Source organism: Carassius auratus, chromosome 7, assembly GCF_003368295.1.
Source record: "Carassius auratus strain Wakin chromosome 7, ASM336829v1, whole genome shotgun sequence".
NCBI lineage: Eukaryota > Metazoa > Chordata > Actinopteri > Cypriniformes > Cyprinidae > Carassius > Carassius auratus.
In genome coordinates this window covers 30,325,141-30,349,123 of record NC_039249.1, presented here as the reverse complement: position 1 = coordinate 30,349,123, position 23,983 = coordinate 30,325,141, and the positions used below count along the sequence as shown (strand labels likewise).

General features: G+C 37.7%; 2 protein-coding genes across 4 annotated transcripts in view; one reads left to right on the top strand and one right to left on the bottom strand.

The window, feature by feature from the left end:
- Window positions 1-23,983, top strand: part of LOC113106460 (nuclear factor of activated T-cells 5-like) — a 45,709-nt gene that overhangs the window by 7,914 nt on the left and 13,812 nt on the right. For 2 of the 3 annotated variants that reach the window (XM_026268397.1, XM_026268396.1), the window contains exon 2: window positions 13,647-13,772. In XM_026268397.1, the coding sequence (XP_026124182.1) occupies window positions 13,647-13,772 (126 nt within the window). Of the gene's footprint in view, window positions 1-10,039; window positions 10,175-13,646; window positions 13,773-23,983 lie in introns of those variants that run through there. The other variant, XM_026268399.1, reaches the window with a different exon arrangement.
- LOC113106461 (uncharacterized) lies at window positions 17,537-20,675 on the bottom strand. The gene is made up of 2 exons (XM_026268400.1): window positions 20,323-20,675; window positions 17,537-20,210 (listed from the first exon to the last, which is right to left on the bottom strand). The coding sequence occupies exon 2, from the start codon at window positions 19,656-19,658 to the stop codon at window positions 18,150-18,152; it is 1,509 nt and encodes a 502-aa protein (XP_026124185.1). The 5' UTR covers window positions 19,659-20,210; window positions 20,323-20,675; the 3' UTR covers window positions 17,537-18,149.

Here is a 23,983-nt window from a genome sequence, read left to right as displayed (position 1 = left end):
AGTGTCAGCATGCCTTTATTTATTTGACTTAATTTAAACTTAGTATGTAACTTTGCTTGCATAGGCCTGTTTATTAATCCAGTGTTTGTGCTTTTTTTATTTTATCAATAGTCATTTTTTTAAATGAGTCCAACTTGTGGGACATTTGCTGCTGCATTAAGATTTAATTCAAAAATATCCAAGAAATTGTCAAGATTAACAGGCAGAGACCTTGTGAAGACGCAGCATTTGATAAAAATTCAGTCCCACTTTTAACATATAGCTGTACATAATGAACTTGTTTTTTCAATTGGTTATTTTTCCTGCTGTTCTCCACTTACTGTGTGCTCTAGCATTTAATTGTTCTCAAGCACTTGACTGCTGTTTTCTTCTCTAAACGTATAATTTGATTGTATTATTCTCATTTGCAAGATGATTTGGATAAAATGCAAAGTTATTAAATTGTGCTATGATTTAGGTTGTGACTTTCAGCACTAAGGGAAATTCATGCTTGTCTTTTTGGGAATGTAAAATCTTTCAGCAGCTGAACATGAAGTGATTTTCAATTTGCTTGCAAATCTAGCTTAACTTAGCTTTAAGGGATAGTTCAAATAAACATAAAAATCTGTCATCATTTTTTCTCTCTCATATTGTTACAAACTTCTCAAAGTATATGTTTCACAGAATAAAGAAATTCATGTAAGTTTGGAGGTAAGCGATGATAGCATTTTCATTTTTGGCTGAACTATCCCTTTAACTTAAAACAGTTTGTTGTGTTTTTTCAAACCTGTGTCAGTTTATTAGAGATTGTGAGATGCTTTTGTTTCATTTTTCTGCTAACCTCAACTCTTGCCCAGTTGCATTGCTGTTCTCATTGTCCATGTCTAATGAATCAGCTGACACTCTACAGCCTTCATTAGATTGCCAGCCGAATCCTCTTATGTTATTAAAGTTCTCAAGGTGTGGATTTAGTCTGAGTCCAAAGGACAAACGCACAGAGCTGAGGACTCTCTCTTACAAGATGACAGGGAAGAACAGTGGGCTCCATAAATCTGAGGACACAACGAATATCTGGGAACTTTTTTGAGGTGGAAAATAAAGTCAAAACTCCAGTTTTAGGTTTTTTGAAATCTAAATGAAGATATATGTAAAAATCTGCACTGTTTATAGGTCCCTAGTTTCTGTCTGTGTGTTTTTGGACCTCACTCTAAAAAAAAATTTTCTCCATTGCTCTACATCAGGGATAGGCAACTCCGGTCCTGGAGGGCCACTATCCTGCAGAGATTAGCTTCAGCCCTCATAAAAACTCACCTGCCTGTATCTATCTAGTAATCCCGAAAACACTGATTGCCTTTGTTCAGGTGTGTTTAATTAGGGTTGGTGTTAAACTCTGCAGGACAGTGGCCCTCCAGGACCAGAGTTGCCTATCCCTGCCCTACATGCTTTCAGAAGTAACTTACAGAGAGATATTGTTCCATGTTATGATTTGTTTCTGTATGTGATCCTGATCTCACAATACAAAACTCACAAAGCCAAAATACAAGTTAAAATGAAAACTTCTTAAAATGTTTTATTACTTCTAAGACATGATAAACAGTTAACAAACAGTACTCTTTATTTAAAACAACAACAATGACAAAACAAACAATGTCATGGTATTACATGATGAAATCATGGTATTACATGATGATCCAAATTTGGTCTTGACCTCCATTGCATATTTTTTTTACGCACCCATGTTAACGGATTCCAGTTGCGTTCCAGGAGCGTTGCGTCTGCAGCAGTGCAGCGATCGCTTAAGTACCGAGTAGCGGACTGCAAACGCGTCCTGTGTGAAAATACATAGAGTTCGTGCTGCTTCAGCACCACATACGTAACACACACGGACTGCATACGTACTGCAGACGGCGTATATGTGAAACATGCATGCGTCTTTTCGAGGTTTCCATTGGGAAGCTTCTTCAAAAAATAAATTCCCTGAAGCAAACCCGGCGGCATCTTAGCTGCATCCATGTTAGCATGTCACGTTTGATGTGGTCATTTATTTCACAGTAGTCATACACACAGGTTTAAAGATTCAGCTAGGTATACATCCGCGCAAAAATATCAAGGGGATAATGCTATGATAAAATATCATAGCTTGCTTAGTATAGACCCAGCTCCCTACCCAATTTTGAGAATGGATTAATGGCAATATTTTTTTTTTATCGCCCGATAAGAGTCTCACGTTAACCCACCACGTTAATGCCGATAATGGCCCACCACTAATATACTATCACCAGTAGTTCTTTCGGACAGTTCGATTCAATTAACCGGTTGAAGAAAACGGTCTGCATCTGATTTGAGGACCGAGGAGCTAATGATACTGCGCATATGTGATTCAGCGTGAAGCAGACTGACACACAGAGTGTCTGAACCGAACTGATTCTTTTGGTGATTGATTCTGAACTGATTCTGTGCTAATGTTATGAGCCCAGGTAAACCGAAGTCTTGACTCAAGGACAATCATCGCCAATGACGCCATTACGTCGAGCGCGAACTGGTGAACCGTTTTCTTCAAACGGTTTATTGAATCGAACTGTCCGAAAGAACTACTGGTGATCCGAAAACCAATGCAACCAGTTCTTTACTTGTGAAAGAGTCAGTCTATTGTTCGTTATCTGGCTCGGCTCGGTGTTCATCTTCAGTTCTCTCTTCACAGCAGTTCAGTCAGTGTACTTTTTGAGTAAATTAATTACTCCGGGATATAGGTTTATTTGAACTCAGAGGGAATGTTAGCCACATTAAAAAATTAACAGCTTAAGTCATTTGTGGATTAATGCATATTGGAGACGCAAACCATTTAAAACGATTCAGTTCGATTTTGTGAACTGGGTCAAAAAGATCCAGTTACATCGAGTGATTTGTTCGTGAACCAGATATCACAAACTGCTTTGTTTTGAACTCTCTCACAACAGACACGGAAGAGAAGACAATGATGAATAAAGTCATAATTTTTTCTATTTTTGGACCAAAATTTATTTTCGATGCTTCAAAATTTTTTAACTGACCCTCTGATGTCGCATGGACTACTTTGATGATGTTTTTCTTACCTTTCTGGACATGGACAGTAGACCGTACACACAGCTTCAATGCAGGGACTGAGAGCTCTCAGACTAAATCTAAAATATCTTAAACTGTGTTGCGAAGATATACGGAGGTCTTACGGGTTTGGAACAACATGAGGGTAAGTTATTAATTACATAATTTTGATTATTGGGTGAACTAACCCTTTAACACCTATTATAAACAATAATTGTTTTGTAATTGGATTACAGGTGGTAATCATAAAATACAGGTGTAAACAGGAAACCACACAGGTATAGCTAAAAACACTTAAACGTTGCATTTGTTAACACTCATCAATTGTGATTTCTCACATTTTTGTACTGCGTATATAATGCCATGTCAGGCATTTAAACCTTTACCGGGTAGTTTTGCTTGCAAATACTATGTGGTTGCATCTTTGTAATAGCTGATAATGTGGGTCTCTTAGATGATTTTCTCTATTGCATTGAAAAGCGTATGTGTTGCATTGTTAAATGTGATTTAAATGTGGATTGTCACTCTTTCAGCAAGGGTTGGATGGCTTTGTGTTTGTGTCAGTGCAGTGGCCATGCTTGTGCAAACTGCATGAATTCCTCACTGCGCTGAGGCCTGCTTTCATCTGAGCCCAGTGTCTGTGTCTTCCCCTGCTCCACCGTCCTGTGAAGCTGCTGGTAAACACGGCAGACACAGACTTGTTTCTGTCCTCACTGCTGAGATCCAGCTGAGAGCTAGAGCAGGCTCCTCACGAGTGTCATCTCAGGTGAATTCACACTTCATGTTGCAATTTATGTACTTCCCCTTCGGTTCTAAAAACAAATATGCAGCATTACATACAGAGCAGGTAGTGTTTGCATTATTTTTTATCATGAATTCAGTACAAAGTATACCACATTTCTAAGATTAAAGAGGTCAAAAGTCATGCTCAGATAGTATAACCTCGTGAAACAAGCATACTTTAGCATGCTTTTAAAAATAGTATTTATTTAAGACATAATATACTTAAATGTGAAATGGTTGTAATGTTTTCAGAATTGTAACTGCTTGAATATAAATGTACGGAATTGCACCTTCACCATTTCAAATTTAAATGCATGCTATAGAAGTTTTAATAGAAATGTTTTAGTTTGTCATAAATGCTTGTCAGTACACATAGAATTATAAAATTACACAAAAAGATGTACCGAAGTCTTACTTAAACACTCAAGCTGCATTTAATATAATTTTAAAAAAGTGTCTAAAAACAATACTTTAAGTGCTACTTTAAGTGCAGTGCTAAAAACAATACTCTTTTTCAATTTCCATATTTCCGTAGCCTAATAAGTACTCTTAAAAAGAAAGTGTATACTTTTTTCCACAGATACCCAAGGCACCCAAATGACTCCAGAACTGTGCACTGACATAGAATCAAAATTCTTTAGTTTTTCGAATCATTCACTCTCTGGCACCAGTTTAGCATATGCATTTCCATTGAGTTGAAATGTTATTGTCCTGTTTGCATAATCTCTAGTACTGTGTAGTACACCTCCTGACAAAATATTTTGCTGACAAAACTTGAAAGACACCAGGTCCACGGTGAGGACATTCTGAAGACACATTTCAAATTTGTGTGTTTCTTTCGTTCTTTTTTTTTTTGCCAGATATGAGTGGCCAATATAAACAGAAACATGGAAACTTGGCAAACCTCATCCACTTATGATGATAGGAGGTGCTTTTATTCTTTCCTCTAGTCTCTGTGTCTGGGGTAAACTGAAAAGGTTGGTATATGTTAATATTAGGGAAACGTTCAGTTAACTCCTCTTGCAACGTCCCTTGGATCCAAAGCACCACAGAAATATGCAGTACATATACTATAAAGGTTCTTCGTTGGCATAGATGGATGCAATCTTTCCATTGCACAAAAGGTTCTTTACACTAAAAAATGGTTCTTTAATGGCATTGCTTTGGAAACCCCTTTTGTAACCTTATTTGTTAAGAGTGTTTGGAGTGGAATAATGGGAAGCATGTGGTGGCACGCAGAATGAAACAAACATCCTCCTTACTGTACACTCTGTTCCTCCACCCTGTCCCAGGTTGGTCTGTAAAGTCCCCCTTCGTGCCTGCCTCAAGGTTAGGCCATTGTTTAGGCCAGAGCAATTGACACTAGACTAATAATGTAGCTGGTTTGATAGTGTTCTTCTGGCTTTTTCTTGGCCTTGTTTTTTGTTGTCCTTGGATGTTCTCATTATCTATTGCCCTCGTGGGACGGGGCAGATCCTATACCACAGTGATCCAGAGGTTAAATAGATGAAGTGGAAGCTGGCTGTGCTATCACTTAATGAAACCGCATTCACTCTCTCTGATTGGACCCATGTTAGATCACAATGTTACATCTGCTGTCTGATTTTAATTAAAAAAAAAAGAATTATCTGAATGTGTGATTACAGATTTTGCTTGCATCTCTGTTTATTCTATGTTCTAACCTTGACCTTTGTTTCTGTTAGCATTTGTTAAAAAGATCATTTGGACTCAAGCATGAAACATTAAAATCTTTTTTAGATCTCTTGGCTGCACTTTATTTTACAATACGTGTCCTTATAGTGTACTTACAGCGTATTTTAAGAAAGTTCTGGTAACACAAGGTAACTACATGGGGTAGGGTTAGGTTTAGGGGTAGGTTCAGGGTTAGTACCTAGTTATTACTTAGTTATTGTAATTACTATAATAAGTACATAGTATGTACATGCGGAACAGGACTGTAAAATAAAGTGCTACCGATCTCTTTATTGTAAAAAGAACATGTTAATTTCCTTGTGACAATGACTTTGATTGATGGCAACACAATTTAGGACAAAGATAAAAAGTAAAAATGTACTGCAAGGTGTGATGCCACTGATATGTCATAATTTTCCTAACAAAAATGTAAGTTCTAAATGACAAAAATTATGTGTTTAAAATTTTATACTTTAATGAAATACTCAGAAATTATACCATTGATAGATCATGAAAACAAAGTAATTGCATGGCATGACACACATGTAACTGCACTGACACAAACACTGACATATTTTTTAAAATTCCAAACATTTTGCAATGATTTAAAATTTAGTAAACTATACAAAAAATTTTGTGTAGTTATTTATCTGCTTACAATTACAGTCTCAATATAATTTAATCTGTCTCCTAAATGAAATTAACTCACATACTGTAGGAAATGTGCTTCAGTGACAGTAATGCAGTGGTTTTCAACCAGAGGACCGGGGTCACAAAATAATTTATATTTAAAAATGTATTCATTTAAAGGGTTAGTTCACCCAAAAATGAAACTTAGCCCATAAATTACTCACCTCAGTCATCCTACGTGTATATGACTTTCTTCTTTCATACAAATCCAGTCAGAGTTATTTTAAAAATTGTCTTTGATCTTTCAAGCTGTTGGATGCAACTCAGCAGGTGTTGCACTGCATCGGTCCATGAGAAGTTTAATAAAAAGCGCATTCTGAAGCAAATCAATGCATTTTTGAAAGAAAAATATCCATATTCAAAATGTAATAATCACTTTAATCTAGCTTGTGCTCACAGTTGTAAAACGTAAATAGTTCTGGGGGAATGATGTATGAGGTCAGTGTTGTGCATACGCCAGTGAGTCTCGTGAAAACCAACGTTTGTTAACAGGAGCAAAGAAAGCAAAGTTTCCTTACTTTAGCAAAGGAAAACCAGTCTCCTCTTGGCTTATATTGAAATCCTCCAACATTCTTCTTTACAAATCCTTGTTTTGTACTTCTAATTAGTGACCATTGTCTTATTTTAACCTCTCTTCTGCATTTCCACGTGCGTCACTTCTGAGCGGCGCATGTGCACCTGACCTCATCCGTCATTCCCCCGGAACTGCTTAGTTTACAACAGTGAGCGCAAGATAGATTAAAGTGATTATTACGTTTTGAATATGGATATTTTTCTTTCAAAAACACATCGATTCGCTACAAGAGGCCTTTGTTCACCTAATAACTATTTATATATAGAAATAAATTATATAAATAAATAAATGATTTATTTAATAATTGTTTGGCAAAAAAAAAAACAGTTAGAATCTTTAATCTTACAGAATCACACACAAAAAAACTGTTTAACTAATGTCTTATTAACATTTCCAGTTTGTCTAAATAAAAAAGTTTGCAAACAAGCAGCATTATCATAACTACAGTAATTCTGTCAGAGTTGGGTGACACTTGATTAGTTTCAAAACAGATCACAAGTATTTTGGCTTGTAATCTCAGATGTTGTTTTTCTCATGACTTTGTGTTGCAAAATACAGTAATGTGATGTTAAAAACATCTTAATGATGGATTTGTTTCTTACAAATGCGAAGCTTTTCACTTCACAAGATGTTAATTGATGGACTGGGGGTGGTGTGGCTTAATTCTGGATTATTATTATGTTTTTACTCACTGCAGAGGATCCATTGGTGAGCAAGTGATATAATGCTCAATTTCTTCAAATCTGTTCTGATGAAGAAACAAACTTTACACCTTTGTGACCTGAAGGCGAGTAAATTGTAAAATTGAATTTTTGAGTGGACTATTCCTTTAAGCACAGATTTTTGCATACATATGAAAATTCTATATATGAGAGAGATAACTTCATTTTATCTATAGGATGTGTTAATCATGTCATATCAGCCACACAGTTTGATTAACAATACAATTTATGTACACCTTTAGACAGATTCTTCTGTGTTATCTCTCGCTCTCTGTCTGGCTTGGTAGTCCTTGCTTTAGGGCAGCAACAGTTACTTTGTTTTTGCCTCATATAGAGCACCCATTTAAAGTTCGCTTTACCAGCTACTTAATGCTCATAATGCTTGGAGATGTAGGCTTCGCTTTGCTCCTGGTTACTATGGTGCCGTCGGCATCAGGCTGGAATAGATAATAAACATCTGTGGAGTGTTATAAATGATTCCCAGCTTAAATCTCTCTTGTCCTTTGAATGGAGAATTTCACCTTCTAAACCTGTATCAGGCACCAGAACCCATTTAAAATATTAAAATACTGTACATTGCTCACTTCTGTTGGGTTGCAGTAAAATCTAATTTTTGATCATTTAATGTCTCACAAGGTTTTGCAAATGACCAAATGCGATGATCTGACTCATGCAAAGACCATCAGCTCATAAATAATATCAAGTTTGGTCCTGAATATTAGATAGGTAGCATGACTGGAGGACTGAGTCTAAGCATTAATGTGAACTGTCAAATCACAGAGGAAACAGAGGTTGGAAACAGTTTACATAGGCAAGAATCTGAGTCAATGAAAGTATGAATGAACTTGCAGAATGTGTTTTTTCCTTTCTTTTCTTTTCATTTCCCCTTTTATGCACAGAACAAATATATTGAGCTTTATGGTTATAGAACATGTATTTTAATAATTTTTCCATCTTCCTTGTGTGGCCAAAACGTCTGTATTATGAAGAAAAACACCACAGACTATGATTATATTTAGGGCTGCATGGATGAATGAATGATTTTTCTGATAAAATGTGTGATTAAGATTCAAATAATTTTGCCAAAAAAAATGTGATTTACCTATGAAACCTACCACAACCAAACACAACCAACCAACCAACCAACAACAATAAACCACAACCAATCAACCAACCAACCAACCAACCACAACCAATCAATCAATCAACCAACCACAACCAACCAACCATAACCAACCAACCACAACAAATCAACCTATCAATGTACCAACCAACCACAACTAGTCAATCAAACAACCAACCACAACCAACCAACCACAAACAACAACAACCAAGTATTTATTTTAGTGGAAAATAGTTTATCTTATGTTTACAGCAGCTGAATTTATTATCGCTTATAATAAAAGGTTGGGAAGGTGGTTTGTACATTATATTATCACACTTGATAATGAATTACAATTATATTTCACCCAAATGTTGTATGAAAAAGAGCACCATGAAGATTCTGCTGATCACAACCAACCACAACCAATCAACCACAACCAATCAACCAACCAACCAACCACAACCAATCACAACTAACCAACAAATCAACCAATCAACTAACAAACCACAACTAACTAACCAACCAACCACAACCAATCACAACTAACCAAAAAATCAACCAATCAACTAACAAACCACAACTAACTAACCAACCAACCACAACCAATCAACCAGCCAACCACAACCTACCAACCACAACCAATCAACCAGCCAACCAACCAGTCACAACCAATCAATTAACTAATCAACCATCCACAACCAACCAACCAACCAACCAACCAATTATAACCAACCAACAAACCACAACCAACCAACTAACCACAACAAATCAATCTACCAACCAACAAACCACAACCAACCAATCAACCAACCAACCAACTAACCACAACAAATCAACCTACCAACCAACAACCAACCACAACTAATCACAACCAACCATAATCAACCAACCAACCAACCACAACCAATCAACCTACCAACCAACCAAAACCAAACAACCTTACAACCAACCAACCAATCAATCAAACAACCCTGACAACCAACCAACCAAGTAAAATGTAAATATACATTTCTATGTCTTAATTTGATTAAGACAGCAGCTGAATTTATTAGCACTTATAATTAAAGGTTGGGAATGTGGTTGGTACATTATATTATCACACTTGATAATGAATTACAAATGAATTACAATGATATTTCACCCAAATATTGTATGAAAAAGAGCAACATGAGGATTCTGCTGATGTTTTTTTTTTGTGTGTGTGTTACATGGAGCAAAAAAAGCTAATCTTCTGCGTTTAAAACAACAAAATGAAGGGTAAATGACTGTGAACTGTCGCTTTAATTCATTGCAAATGTGTTTTGGCTTCCGATCTAGTCAGAACAAGAAAGGAGCTAGAAAGTGAGACATTGCGTTGTAGAAGCAATGACATCATAATGTTTACCAAGTTAATGATATTGCTCTTTGTTTTTTCTTTTCCCCAGTGAAAGAAAAACTGTGTTTTGGGACATGAACGGCAACCACTGTGTCCTATTTGTGTGGGAAGAAACTATGGCGCAAAATAGGAATTCTCTTAAAAATGAGTGGAAACCCTTAGAAACAATCCAGGTACTGATTCTGCAGCCACAGTCTTAGCACATATTTTCAGTCTATGTGGTTGGCAATCTATTTACTTGAAGGGCCCTGTTCACACGACACATGTTCCTGCATGTGCAGACCAGCCTAAGACAGAAATTGGTTAAGCAGGGAAAGAGCAGGCTAGGCACTATCATGTCTTATAAGTGATTAATGTGTTTTTGTGAATTAGAAAAACCTATTTATGTTAACTGGTACCAGATGCAGTTACTCAATATACGAGAAAGAGCAGCAGTTGTGAGGATTCAGAGGAATATTCCATACAATGCTATTGATCTGCAAGTTCATAAGCAACATACCATGACAGGTCTGGAAAATATCACTAAACCTTCACTATTAAATGCATTGACTTCCCATGGTGAAGCTCCAGAAAGATGCGAGCTCCAGAATTGAAATAAGCCTATCAGAAAGTGTATGTTGAAGTAACATGGTACTGCCATCTGAGACGTGCTGTAAATTATAAATAATTATAAATCAAGGACCATTATCTTTTTCCTCCAGACATTGATTGGAAATAATTTGGAAAAAGTAATGATGGTTGCGTAAGAACTGTGATGTTTTTGGTCTCAAGTCCTTTAAAATCCACTTTCCTAGGCTTGTTTGAGTTTGAGTGTGTGTTGGTTCCCGTCTGGCCTCTGTAAACTGTGTTCACGGCCATACCGAGAATTTGCCTTTACCTGCACCCATGTTTGCATCTATTTCAGGCCGCATAAGAGATGCATTTGTTCTCAGAATTTAAGAGGCCTCTAAACACACTGGTGCTTTTCACATTTTATTTTGTACAAGACTGCTCGACATCTTCTGAGAATGAGGTATTAGAATATACATGCAGATGGAAAAAAAGTGTGAACATATGTAGACATACTCAGATCTGAATTTTTTTTTCTCCTGTGTGCAGAGGCTGCTATAAGTAAATCATATGTAGATAAACACTGTGGTGATCCACAAACATGCTTGCTTGGTTGGAGCGGTTTAACATGTCAACCTTGTTTAGCCAATGGTGTAACTTGGGGGTGTGGTTACCTGTTTCTCTGTGTTTGGGAAACCTGTTTGTAAGCCATTACCTTTTGCGATTCCATTTGATGCCAGTAATGTTCCATAGGTCAAACCTTTATACCAATGTGCCATTATACCAACCATTCAGATGATGGAAAAAAGTTTTTCAAAAAATTTCAAATGGACAAAAGACAAGAAAATGGACAATGCCTAGAACAGAGTTTCCCAGACTGTGAACCGGAGGGGGGTTTGTGAGTTGATATAAATCTAACCAAAATTAAATAAAAATTGTAATATCATGCAAATTGCAATTATCCAATCGCAAAAGGCTGCAATGTAGTCTTATGCATTGCATGTTTCAGTGTTCATTAACACACAAGCAGCTCATGATCGGGTGCTTTCTGTGTCTCAGAACGGCTCGGTTCACAGTAAATTCTGATCAACTAAAACTCATCTCTGCAAGTTGCTTATTTTTCTGAACCTACACTGGTAACACCATAGATTAGGGAACACAATATATTTTTTTTATCTAAGAATTCTCCCTCAATAAATTTGCTGCTTATTATACTTAACAAGGGATGAGGATGAAGGGATGTAAAATATGATCATGCAGAATAAGGCATTAATGTGTGCTTTATAAGTACTTATAAACAGCCAATATATTTGTATTATGCATGCTAATGAACAATTACTCAGTAGTGAGAATTGGTCTTTAAAATGAAGTTTTCAACCTTTTATCAGTTAATTAGTAAATTAGTTTAATTAGCCTTGCCTTGCATAAAGGTCTCCCCTGCAGATTTCTGCCAAAATAAAAGCTTGAAGGTTTAACATTTGAAAGTGAAGCATTATAACTTGCAATGTGAAATGTCAAATTACTTTTTATTTTAAAATATAATAAAAATGTAATAATATTTTATTAGTATTATAAATAAAATAGACTGCATTCTTAAAAACAACAGGGTGGATTTAATGTACACTGAGACACTATCACAACTAAACATTTAAAGTCCTACTACAAAGTCAATGCAAAGACTGTTTGTTTTTGTTTGGTTCTTATAAAAATTGAAGCCAAGTGTGAACAGCCTTAAAAAGCAACTATTTCTATTAGCATCAAAGTGTGGCATTCCTAATGCCTGGATGTTTCAGCAACAGCAATATGAGGTTTAAGTGTTTATCACATTTCAATTTCAATATACAACAAAATAATGACAAGGTAAGGTTTATTTTATTTTATTTATTTATTTTTTTTTTACAAATTCTGCTGCCTAATGCTATGAATCAGTAATTAAAAATATAAAAAAGATTCAAATAAAACACTCACAGAAAAATTTGAAATATTTAATTTTTTTAATTAACTGAGAGAACCTTCAATATGCAAATGCGTTGTTAAATTATGAAATGAATAATAAAAAGAATAAATAATTATAATCATAAAATAATACAATTAATAATCAAATTTAATTTAATTGTAATTTTTTATAAAATGTAAATAATAAAACAAAATTATTAATATTATATATTTATTATATTATAATTAATACAATAAATAATAATAATAATAATAAATTAACTTAATAATAATAATAATGATAATCTCAGGGGGTACTCTGAGAAAAAAAAACATTGTTGAAGGTGTTTGGATGCCAAAAACAATTGGTAAATCCCTGACCTGTAACATTATAACAGTACAACCTACTGATCACATTGTATTTGTATCTTTCACAGCCTCCGTTTTATTCACACATTAAATTAAATATGACATCGTCTCTCACTTCAAATTTTCCGTTGGCAGGTTTGATAATCTCTGAGAGTGATGTGAGAGACGATCTGTTCTGAAACGTTATAATCTCATTCAGACCCAGTGATAAATGACAAGCTACAGAATGAATCGAGGAGCTTGTCTGTGACGGTTATATTCATTTGTTTTATCCATTTTTTGTGCTCGATGTAGTCTAACTGCTGGGATCAGTGAAAATCACCTCTCAACTTCTCTAATCCCTTGTAGCAGCCTTGTTTTCAAAGTTGTACTCATCAGAAGAGCGAGCAAGGTTTAAAGGCATTGTGTTCTTGTTCTGTTAAAATAACCCACTACAATCACAGAGCGGTGACTAAGGCCTCTGGCATGCCAAAAATGGTATTTATCACTTACTATTGGGGTAAAATAAGCAGTCAGGACTTTTTCCGTGTTGATGGCCAGGCCGTGTGGGGTTCAGAAAGACACTGTATACCTAGAATTGGACTGACAGATGTAGGTGACTTTTATAGTCATGGAAAAGTACTGAAATGAATGTTGTGCTGATTATCACCCCTGGCGATAATCCACTTGAAATGAGAATTGGTAATTCGCTGCATATGTCAGTTGCCACAGAGAAATCTGTGCAAGGCTATTTTGACTTGCTGCGTTTTACTGTCTGAGGCTTAATATATTTCTTTTTCTGATTCCCTCTAGAATCGGTATATGATCTTCTCCCGAAAGAGCTTCAGCTGCCATCTTCTAGAGAGCAGAACGTAGCCGCCATGAGTCAGAAAAGTGGTGGAGAGGCTGGACCTCCGCCGTCGACGGCTCTCGCCACAGGTAAGCTTTGTTTTCATATTTTAAACCGTCTTTTCTTTCAGATGCTGAAGACTGAAGCTGAGGCATGCATCGTGATGCATATTCACCTGCCCACATTTTTTGTGGTTGATTAATTTGGTCTTTGACAGGTGGTTTGAGGAGAGAGTGTGGTGACATCAGAGGAAACTCATTTCAGAGGTGGAGCAAGCTTTTGATAAAAGATAACAGGCAACTAACATTTTTTTTTTTTTTGGGAGTAACATGCACCGAATGCAATTAATTGTTCACAATAGGACCAGAAAATAGGGACATTAAGCACAGAAAGTTGTTTTAATGGTAAATATTAAAATAATACTTTGTTATTTAATCAGGAAAATATATCTGATTGCATATAGATTGGGTTTGTGGTCTAAACATAATCTTGTTCCTAATTTGTATTTTTTTAAGGAAAACCATCAAATAAATAAATAAATTGAATGTGGGGGAAAAAGATATTTCAGAGAAAATTAAACTTTTATTGGGGCATCATAGGAGCAAATATAAAAAGCATTTTTTTTACTTTGTATTTAACATACTCAACATTAATAATAATAGTAATAATAAACACATAATAATAATAAACAGTCTTGCTTTATGAAATTCCATTTGGCCCACCGGCATTGTTCTAGCTTTGTGAATGAACATATTTGGCTCAGTGCCTCGAAGTCCCAAATTTCCAAATAAAGCTCAGAAGAAAAACGAAAACAAAACAAACAAACAAATAAACCCTGAAGTGAATTTAAACAAACGAACAAACAAACATGCATACATTCAAATAAATAAATAAAGATGTAAATAAATCTGTTTGGTATAAAATTACAGTAGGAATGTTTGAATTTTTATTTTGGTATAATATTCCAGTCTGCATCAACATAAACTAAATGTATTCTCAGAAATTCTATATCCAAAACATATTTATGCATAATTGGCAATTTCTCCTGTCTGGAACACTGAATAAAGAATCTGTCCACAGTGAAAACAGTCCTCCACACTTTCCTTTTGAGTTCCTATTTATACATTCAAAATGCAATTCACTTTAGTTTCTCTTACTCTGCCCCTTTATCAAAGTGCCCAGGTTTAGGGTGAGTTTCTCCGTTGCCTTTGGACATCTGTACCTAACGTAAGTTATGACTATAACTATGGATCTATGAGACCGAACGATGCTTACCTTGAATGACGCCATTCCTCCGCCTATCCTCGAGACCAAATATCAACAATGTCAGGTGACTGACCTTAGGGGTTGGCTATATAACATCCAGGTGAACCAACCACTTCCTCTTGCCTGGAACGCCCCAGTTCATCCCGAGTGACAAGGGATGGTGACGGTCATCGTTCGGTCTCATAGATCCATAGTTATAGTCATAACTTACGATCTATTTCGACCTCACTCAGACCGTCACCACGGTCTTACCTTGGATGACTTATACCCCCAGGGTCACGAGGGACTAGCATGTTTTCCTTCCCCTGTTTATTTAGCCGCAGATAAAACCGCAGACCCAAAAGGATTTGGCTTTGCCACATTAATCCTATAAAACCTCGTAAACGTGCACAAGCTGCTCCAAGAGGCTGCGGCACAGATGTCCGATAGTGCTACCCCCTTCAGTGCCGCCCAGGAAGTGGCCATGCTCCTGGTAGAGTGAGCAACCAGACCACCAGGGATAGGAAGATTTTGGCTGACATAAGCTTGTGAAATGGTATCCACTATCCAATGAGATAACCGTTGCTTAGACACAGGTTTGCCTGCACACTTCTTGTCAAAACATACAAATAGTTGTGTGTGTGACTGTCGTAGTTGATGAGTTTGCTCAATATATGTGTGCAATGCCCTAACAGGACATAGAGAACAATGATCCAACTCTTCACCTGAACAAAGGGGATCTGGACGGAAAGCATCAAGCTCAATTACCTGATTTATTGTGCTAGGCTTAAGGACCTTGGGCAAGAATGATGGGTTTGGCCAGAGAAAAACCCCTGTTTTTTCTGCCTTCCATCTCAAGCAGTCTTCACTGACTGATAAAGCGTGCAACTCACCAACTCTCTTGGCTGAACACATCGCCAGTAGGAAAACTGTTTTCCATGTCAAGAACTTGAGATCTGCTTGCTCCAAAGGTTCAAAAGGTGCTTTGGCCAGTGACTGTAAGACAATAGAAAGGTCCCAAGCAGGTGATCTCATAATTCTCCCTGGACGCAAGCGTTTTGCACCCTTAAGAAATTGAGACACCAAAGGGTGTTTGCCAATATTTGCACCATCCACTGACACATGGAAGTGTGAGATGGCTGCAATGTAGACTTTTATGGTATTAACTGATTTCCCAGAATCAATCAATGTTTGAAGAAAACGAAGAACCAAACTGGTGTCACACTTGGCCGGATCTAGTTGTCGGTCATGACACCATGTTGAGAATATTCGCCACTTGCTAAAATAGTTACTCCACGTAGACGGTGCCTTAGAACTATTTATTGTCCTTAATACAGCTTCATCTAAGCCTTCAGAGAGGGACTGAGCAAGGGCCATACCCATAGTTGAAGTGTCTCTGGACTGGGGTGCCAGATTTGGCCTTCCACTTGAGAGAGGAGATCTGCTCTCTGTGGTAACTGCCAAGGGTAACCTTGGACCAAACGTACAAGGGTCGGAAACCAAAGTTTCTTTGGCCAACGTGGGGCCACAAGTAAAATCTTGTGACGGCCCAAAGCTACCCTGTTGATCACAAGGTGGATCAAGGGTAGGGGTGGAAAAGCGTACAACAATTCTTCCGGCCATTCTTGAGATAGTGCATCGATCCCTAAAGGGCCTCCCTGGCTGTTCAGGGAATACCATAGATCGCAATGAGTTGTCTCCGTGGTCGCAAACAAATCGACCTTCGCCATACCGAAACGCCTCCATATCAATCTCACCACTTCGGGATGGAGGCGCCACTCTCCCGGGAGTGGTCCAGTTCGTGACAGCAGGTCTGCCGCTCTGTTCGCCACTCCCGGTATGTATACTGCTCTGAGTGATGAGAGCTTTGGAAATGCCCAAGAAAGTAGTTCCTGTGTCACCTGGAGACACCGCGCTGATCTGGTGCCACCCTGGTGATTGATGTGGTACACTGCCGACATGTTGTCTGTTCTCACTAAAACATGTTTGTTCTGTAACAACGGGAGAAAAACCCTCAGGGAGAGATGGACTGCCCTGAGTTCCAGCACGTTGATGTGCTCTGTGGTCCAGGGGAATTTCCAGTGTCCCCTGATGGACCTGCCTTCCCAAACTGCTCCCCACCCTGTTAGAGAGGCATCTGTCGTTATCACAGACCGCCTCGCTGGGATGTTGCCTAGAGGAACCCCTTGTGACGGTAACGACTTCCAAGGGTGCAACATTTGGACACACCTTCGTGTAACCTTTATCCTTACATGTCTGTGTAATTTGGGATGCAAGTGAAAGCTGTTCAACCAACGTTGTAGTGGACGGGCTTTGAGAAGGCCGAGTGGGACCACAGCTGCTGCTGCTGCAATCATGCCCAACAATCGCTGAAACTGAATTAACTTCACCTTCTTGTTCAGATGGAATGATTGAGTTAGACTGATCAACTGTACCACTCTCTGGGGTGATAAAGTTGCCGTCATCAGTTGGGAATCTAGCGAAACTCCTACAAACACGGTCTGTTGTCTGGGACTTAGATTGCTCTTTTCCCAGTTCACTTTGAACCCAAGAGACTGGACATGTTGGAGCACCACTTCGGTGTCCCTCATTGCTTGACTGCGTGAAGGAGCACAAATTAGCCAGTCGTCCAGGTATGACAGAATCTTCAAACCTGCACACTGAAGGGGACGAAGGGCTGCTGACACCACCCTGGTGAAGACCCTTGGAGACAGAGACAGGCCAAATGGAAGGACCCTGAACTGATAAACCCGATCTTGAAAGGCAAAGCGAAGAAACGGGCAGTGATCCTGACAGATGGGTATGTGGAAATAGGCACCCTTCAAGTCTATGGAAGTGAACCATTCTCCCAGTTCTATGGATTCCAGAATTTGTGCTGTAGTCAGCATTTTGAAGGGCAATACCTTTATGAATTCGTTCAACTTTCGTAAGTCTAGAATGGGTCGAAGTCCCCCGTCTCTCTTTGGCACCAGGAAATACTTTGAATAGAACCCAGTGAGCTGTTTGCTGGTGTCTATCTGTACAATCGCCTTTTTCTGAAGTAAAACTGTGATCTCTTTGGCCAAAAATTTGTGCCTGGACTGCCTGAAAAAGTAGGAGGGCGCCGTCGGAACTGTATCCTGTATCCTGTCTTGATGGTATCTAGGACCCAGGGATCTGATGTTACCTTCTCCCAACTGTCCAGGCACAGTTGGGAGCATTCTCCGACGACACAGAGACCGCTATGCCTGGCCTCCCCGGGGTTTGAAACCCCTGGAAGGACGCCTCTTAAGTGGTCCTCCCCTGACTGGATTATGGGCCTGGTCGGTCTGGGGAGCCTGATAAAAAGGTCTGGTTCCTCGATCATGGGACTGGTAACCCCTAGATCGTCTTCTGTCATACCCCCAAGTTTCTGAACGAGGAAAGTGTGGGGGCTGAAAAGAATGAGCAGCCCTATGGCCACATTTGGTAGGGCCAGCAAATGTTTGCTGAACTGACTCCCTTCTGCGTCTTGCCTGATCAGCATTATCCAGTAAAGCCTGTGCATCAGTGTGAAATATCCGTCCTGGAACCACTGGCATATTAGTCAAATCCTTCCTGATTGCGTCAGGTAAAGATGTTTGAGCCAACCAGATTTGTCTTCTGGCTAAAATTGCAGACGACATAGATGCCCCTATGTCCCTGGTAAGCTGTGAGTGTGTGATGAGTGCTGTGTCAATCAAGCTCATCACATCACGCTCTTCCTTATTAACAACCTTTCTTAACGCAGCCAAAACTATTGCTAGAGCATTTCCTGAACGGGCTGCCCGAGTAGCTGCATTATATGCCTGGCTCATTAACCGGTCTGTCTTTTGGCACTCCTTACCGGGACAACGAGGATTGTCAGTAACCTTATCAGGTCCCAAAGCGGTTAAGGCTGCGATCTCTCGCTCCACTGATGGCATGTTCCCCATACCACTCTCAGCGGGATAATCCAATTTAACAAACCGTCTACATCCTGCATTTAACTGGGGTGCCGCTTTTGGATTATTCCAGGCTTTCCTCAACATCTGGGAATAATCCTCAGCTACAGGGATTGACACAGTAGGCTGTGCAGGGGAAATACTCGCCCATACACCTTGTGTGGGGGCTGGAGCTGTAGCTTCTTCCTGTGCATTAAGGCCCAGGATCCTTGCTGCACTTAAAATGCGCGAAAGAACATCAGAATGCAGGCTTCCTTCTGAAACCTCAGACCTGGATTCCTCTCCCTCGTTTTCATCTGCATTCTCCTCACTACCATAAAGGGAGTTATTTGCATGCAGTGAGACGGCATCCGTATAATCATCCCTCTCTTTCTGACGTGATGTCAACTCATCCCCAGCCCGGAGTGCAGATGGCTGTGTGTTTACTGAAGAATTACGTGTTTCAAGCTTACCAGCTAAGTCACGCAATGCTGCTAAGATTTGCAACTGAGTGTCATCCTTGGGATCTCGGACTACTGTGGCTTTCTTTATTTTATCTGGAGGCATGTCAGGACCTGCATCTGGCCTCTTACGTTTATGAGAGGAACTACTGGGAATAATTTCTTTATTACCACCAGTTAACAGTTTAGCTCTTTGCACTCTTTCCCGCAAAGATAGCTCCAACGCAGCTGCACAGGGATCCTCAATATCATCTAGTACATGTTGCATACCCAAACAGGAGGGACATTCGCGATGCCCATCTCTTGGGTGTATGCTAGTTTGGCAAAAACGACACCTTGAGTGACTCATGACAACAAGTCCGAGGTCAGGTCACTCATATAATGATAGTGCATGAAAAGGGAAATAAACTGTAATGAATCACAGTATTTAACTAATTCTGGAAGCTGAACTGCGAGACTCCAAAATAACTCAGCATTTAATTGAAAAAAACAAGCAAAAATGCCATTAACAAATAGACTGTGACGAATCACTAGATCATAATCAAATTGAACACTTCCTTAATCCACAAAAAATATATGTCTGGTATTAGTTAAACACAATTAACCAGGTACAATTTAGTATAAAGATTGTGACGAATCACTCTTCATACTCATCATTCAGAATACGTCTGCGAACAGAACTCCTTAGAAAATTATATATCCATCATTCTACGTGCGCACACGCAGTAAATGGAAAAGAAAACTCTCGTCTGCTGCGAACAGCTGACCTGAGAACCATCAATAAATGCCTGAAAACAAACAGAGAAAAATAAAGAAATACTCACCGACATGCGTTCCGACGACACGTCGAAATATTTAAATGAGGAGAAAAACCACTGCAATCCTCAGGGACTTGAAGCACCTGCACAAAACGTGACGGATTGAAACTAATCTCTCCTGTAATCAAAAACAATGCGCTCTACCGCGTCGGTCTCAGATGAGGCGAGAAAGGCAAGAGGAAGTGGTTGGTTCACCTGGATGTTATATAGCCAACCCCTAAGGTCAGTCACCTGACATTGTTGATATTTGGTCTCGAGGATAGGCGGAGGAATGGCGTCATTCAAGGTAAGACCGTGGTGACGGTCTGAGTGAGGTCGAAATAGATCTGCAGCCAAATGCATCCCTCTGCGAGGCAGGACATGCTGACTGTGACGTATATTCCAGCTTAAATTAATTTCATTGTGGGATTTTAGGTTTCACTGCAAATTGGACTTGCTTCTCCTGGCAATTTTCTCTTGTAGTTTAATTCATATTTTATTTGTGTATAATTGTATTGTTTTATTGGTATTTTCTAATTGTTTGGCCTGTTGTTTAGCATTTGTTTTTTTTTGTTTTTTTGCTTGTAGTTTTGTGTTTGGTTTGTTTATTTATTAATTTGCATTTATTGTTTTGTTCTTTTGTGTTTTGATGTGTTGTGTTTTATATTGGTTTGAATTTACTTTTTTGTTTTATTTTGTTTTGTGAGGGACAACTCTTTTGCCACATTCATGTCCCTTCAAAGATTTTGTCTTCCCCGCTTTTGAGTGTCAATATTTTGGGTTCATTTGTGTATCATCGTCTTGTCTCTAACCCTAGCTTTTTGTTACCTTTATTATCTTCTCTTTTACACTGAATAATAGCAAAACATACATGCAAGGTATTGTTCCTTTCTTAAAAAACATTTCATGGGGTTTTTGTACATATTTTTTTAATTATAACGTAAAGTAAGGTTTTTTAATTTAGTTTGCCCATGTGTTTCAACAAAACATTCTAGATGTTTATCTATTCATCGAAATTTATTTTTTTATGGCCTTAACATGTAAATTAAAAGGAATATTCACTAATGGTCAAATGTTTGGAATCATTAAGCTTTGTCATGTTTTTTAAAAAAATAAGCATTTCAGAAGTATCAAAAATACAGTAAAAAAGTTATATTAATAATATACATTTTCCTTTGTAGAATTTATTTCTTTCTTTGTTTCTTTGTTTCTTTCTTTCTTTCCTCAGACTTGGAATGGTAGTGTATAGCTGTATAATAAAAACTTTTCTCAACATTGATAATAGTGCTAAATGTTTCTTGAGCAGCAAATCAGCATATTAGAATGATTTCTGAAGGATCATGTGACACTGAAGACTGATGCAAATGATGCTGAAAGTTCTTTTAAAGTGTAATAATAATTAAAAATATGACAGATTTTACTGTATTTTTGATCCAATAAATGCAGCCTTGGTCAGCATATAGAGATGTCTTTCAAAAACATAATTTAATCTTAATTTTCCAAAACGTTTGACCAGTAGTGTAAATAAACTATATGCTGCTCTATTCAGATTAGTTGGTTTTGCCCCTCTCTGTGTTCTACCCCAAACCTGCCTCCTAAACTTATCGTGGGACCCTCTGATGTGACCATGGGTCTCTTGAATTATAATTACAGATTGTCCAAAGTTGAATATACTATCTGTTATCTATCTCTGGTTTATCATCTTATGAATATGAATCTTTATTGACTCTGTTGAGTTTGTCTAACCTGCATTTTTCCATATTAACATTCTCCTATCAAAGTTGATGTTACACTGGACTTCAGACCCACTGTAATGAAAGTTTATTTGCAGCCACATTTAACTTCCTTAAATCGGGAGAAGAGACAGTGTGTTTCAGTGTCTGTATTGTTGCACGCCTGCCGAGAGGTTGCAATGTAATGCATAATGAAAAACTCTTGTAGTCCTCCTCCAGAACAGGGTTTAAATTAATAATTTCAATTAATTAACAATTCTGGACAAACAACGGGAGCAGATGACTCAAATGTCACTGGATCATATACTCTTATCTTGATGTGACAGAAAATGAAAGTAAGAATGGGAAAATAATCACAAATATTAAATTTTTTTTAGATGCTCAGATGCTAACGTCCAGAAACATATTATAAAGATCAAAAAAAAAAAAAAAAAGCCTTTGACTTAAAATCAAATGGTTGAAACTCATACATGTCACACCCACAGTTGATTTGGTTTAGAAGAGGACGATTTCAATATATTGAATAGACAATGGTTTGTGGTTACTATTATTGTCAGATTACAGACAGCATTTCGCACATGGAAAGATTTCTTCCTGATTTAATTATGTACAGCTTGACCACACTTCCTGTGCATGCAGGTGTCTTCATGTTTATCATGCCACACTTATGCAGCAGTTTGATCAATCCCATTAAACTAATTCATTTAAACTGTTTATGCTGCCTGTGAGACACAGCAACAAATCTTATAAATGAGGATAAGGCATAAATAGCAAGCAAACTATAAATAAAGCTTATCAGTTTCATATTTTCTGATAAATGCTGTAGGTGAATGTGTGAGTATTATTGTTTCACAAGGTTTTGTTACTGTTATCTGAATCAGTTCTGTTTACAGGTCTTGTTTTTAGACCAGCGGTATAGTGTAGAAACTGAACTTTTGTGGATGCATCCTCTGCCATTATGATTTGCATATGATTTGATTTGCCATACGAGCAATCAAAAGGTGAGGATGGTAAAAGGATGGCAAGTCACATTATATAGTGCTTTATACTAACTTTTTTTAAAGCTTCACATTAATAAAAAAGGAAATCATGAGTTTTTTGTAAAGCGCACATTCTGAGATAGCAACAAACAGAATTTGACTTTGTTTTATAAGGAGGGATATTTAGCTCACCCCATTGTTAATGTCCTTCAGTGGACTCAATATCTTATTCAAATTTCATCACTCATATTGGTATGAGTTCATAGGCTTTACAAACAAAGGAGCCAAGCTCCAAAGGTTGATATGAAAACAAAAGCTATCCTTTTTTTTTTTTTTTTTCACCCATCTGGCTGTTTCTGTGATTCCCTCGTCTTGTTAAGTCTTGGCAGCTGTTTGGCAGTGTGGTTTGGTACCACCCATGAAGCAACTCATGAACCATCCCAGTTTTGCAATGCTCATCAGCTACTTTTGGTGCTTTTGCTCGAAGCACTTTCATTTCATCCATTTCATCATCTTGCAGTACAACAGATGAATGTTAAAGAAATATTGTCACTGTATTTAAAGAGTTAGGCCTGGTTCACCTAAAAATGTAATGTGGATATTCAACTACATCATTTCTGAAACACAAATGGGGATACTTTTCAAATTATATCATTTTCACCCATCATTTTGTAATCCAAAAGCGGTTTAATCTTCAAAGCCTTCAAAAGAGATATGATCTATACATTTAAATTAGGCTTTTATATAAACATGTATCAGTGCACGTGCAAAAAGCTAATCAAATATGGTGAATAGAAGGCTAAACGCGCTTGCTTTTTTTCAAATTTGTTTATGGAATTCTAAATTAAATCTGGTCATTATATTAAGCGTTCATGTTTCTTCAAAGGACTTTGATTTAACAGCTCAATTCATATGCTTTAAAATATTGTGTTACTCCATAAAAAAGTAATTATGTACTTTTCATAGAAAATAATGTATTAAATTTCTTCCACATTACTGTTACCTGAGCTGGGCTTGCTTATTTATTTTAATAACAAAAAAAACACAAAAGTTATATTTTTGGAAACGGACTGAACTTTTTGAAACATCAAACATTTTGGTTGTGTGGGCTTTCAATGGATGGACAAAAAATTATGAGAGAATATATATATATATATTGAAGAT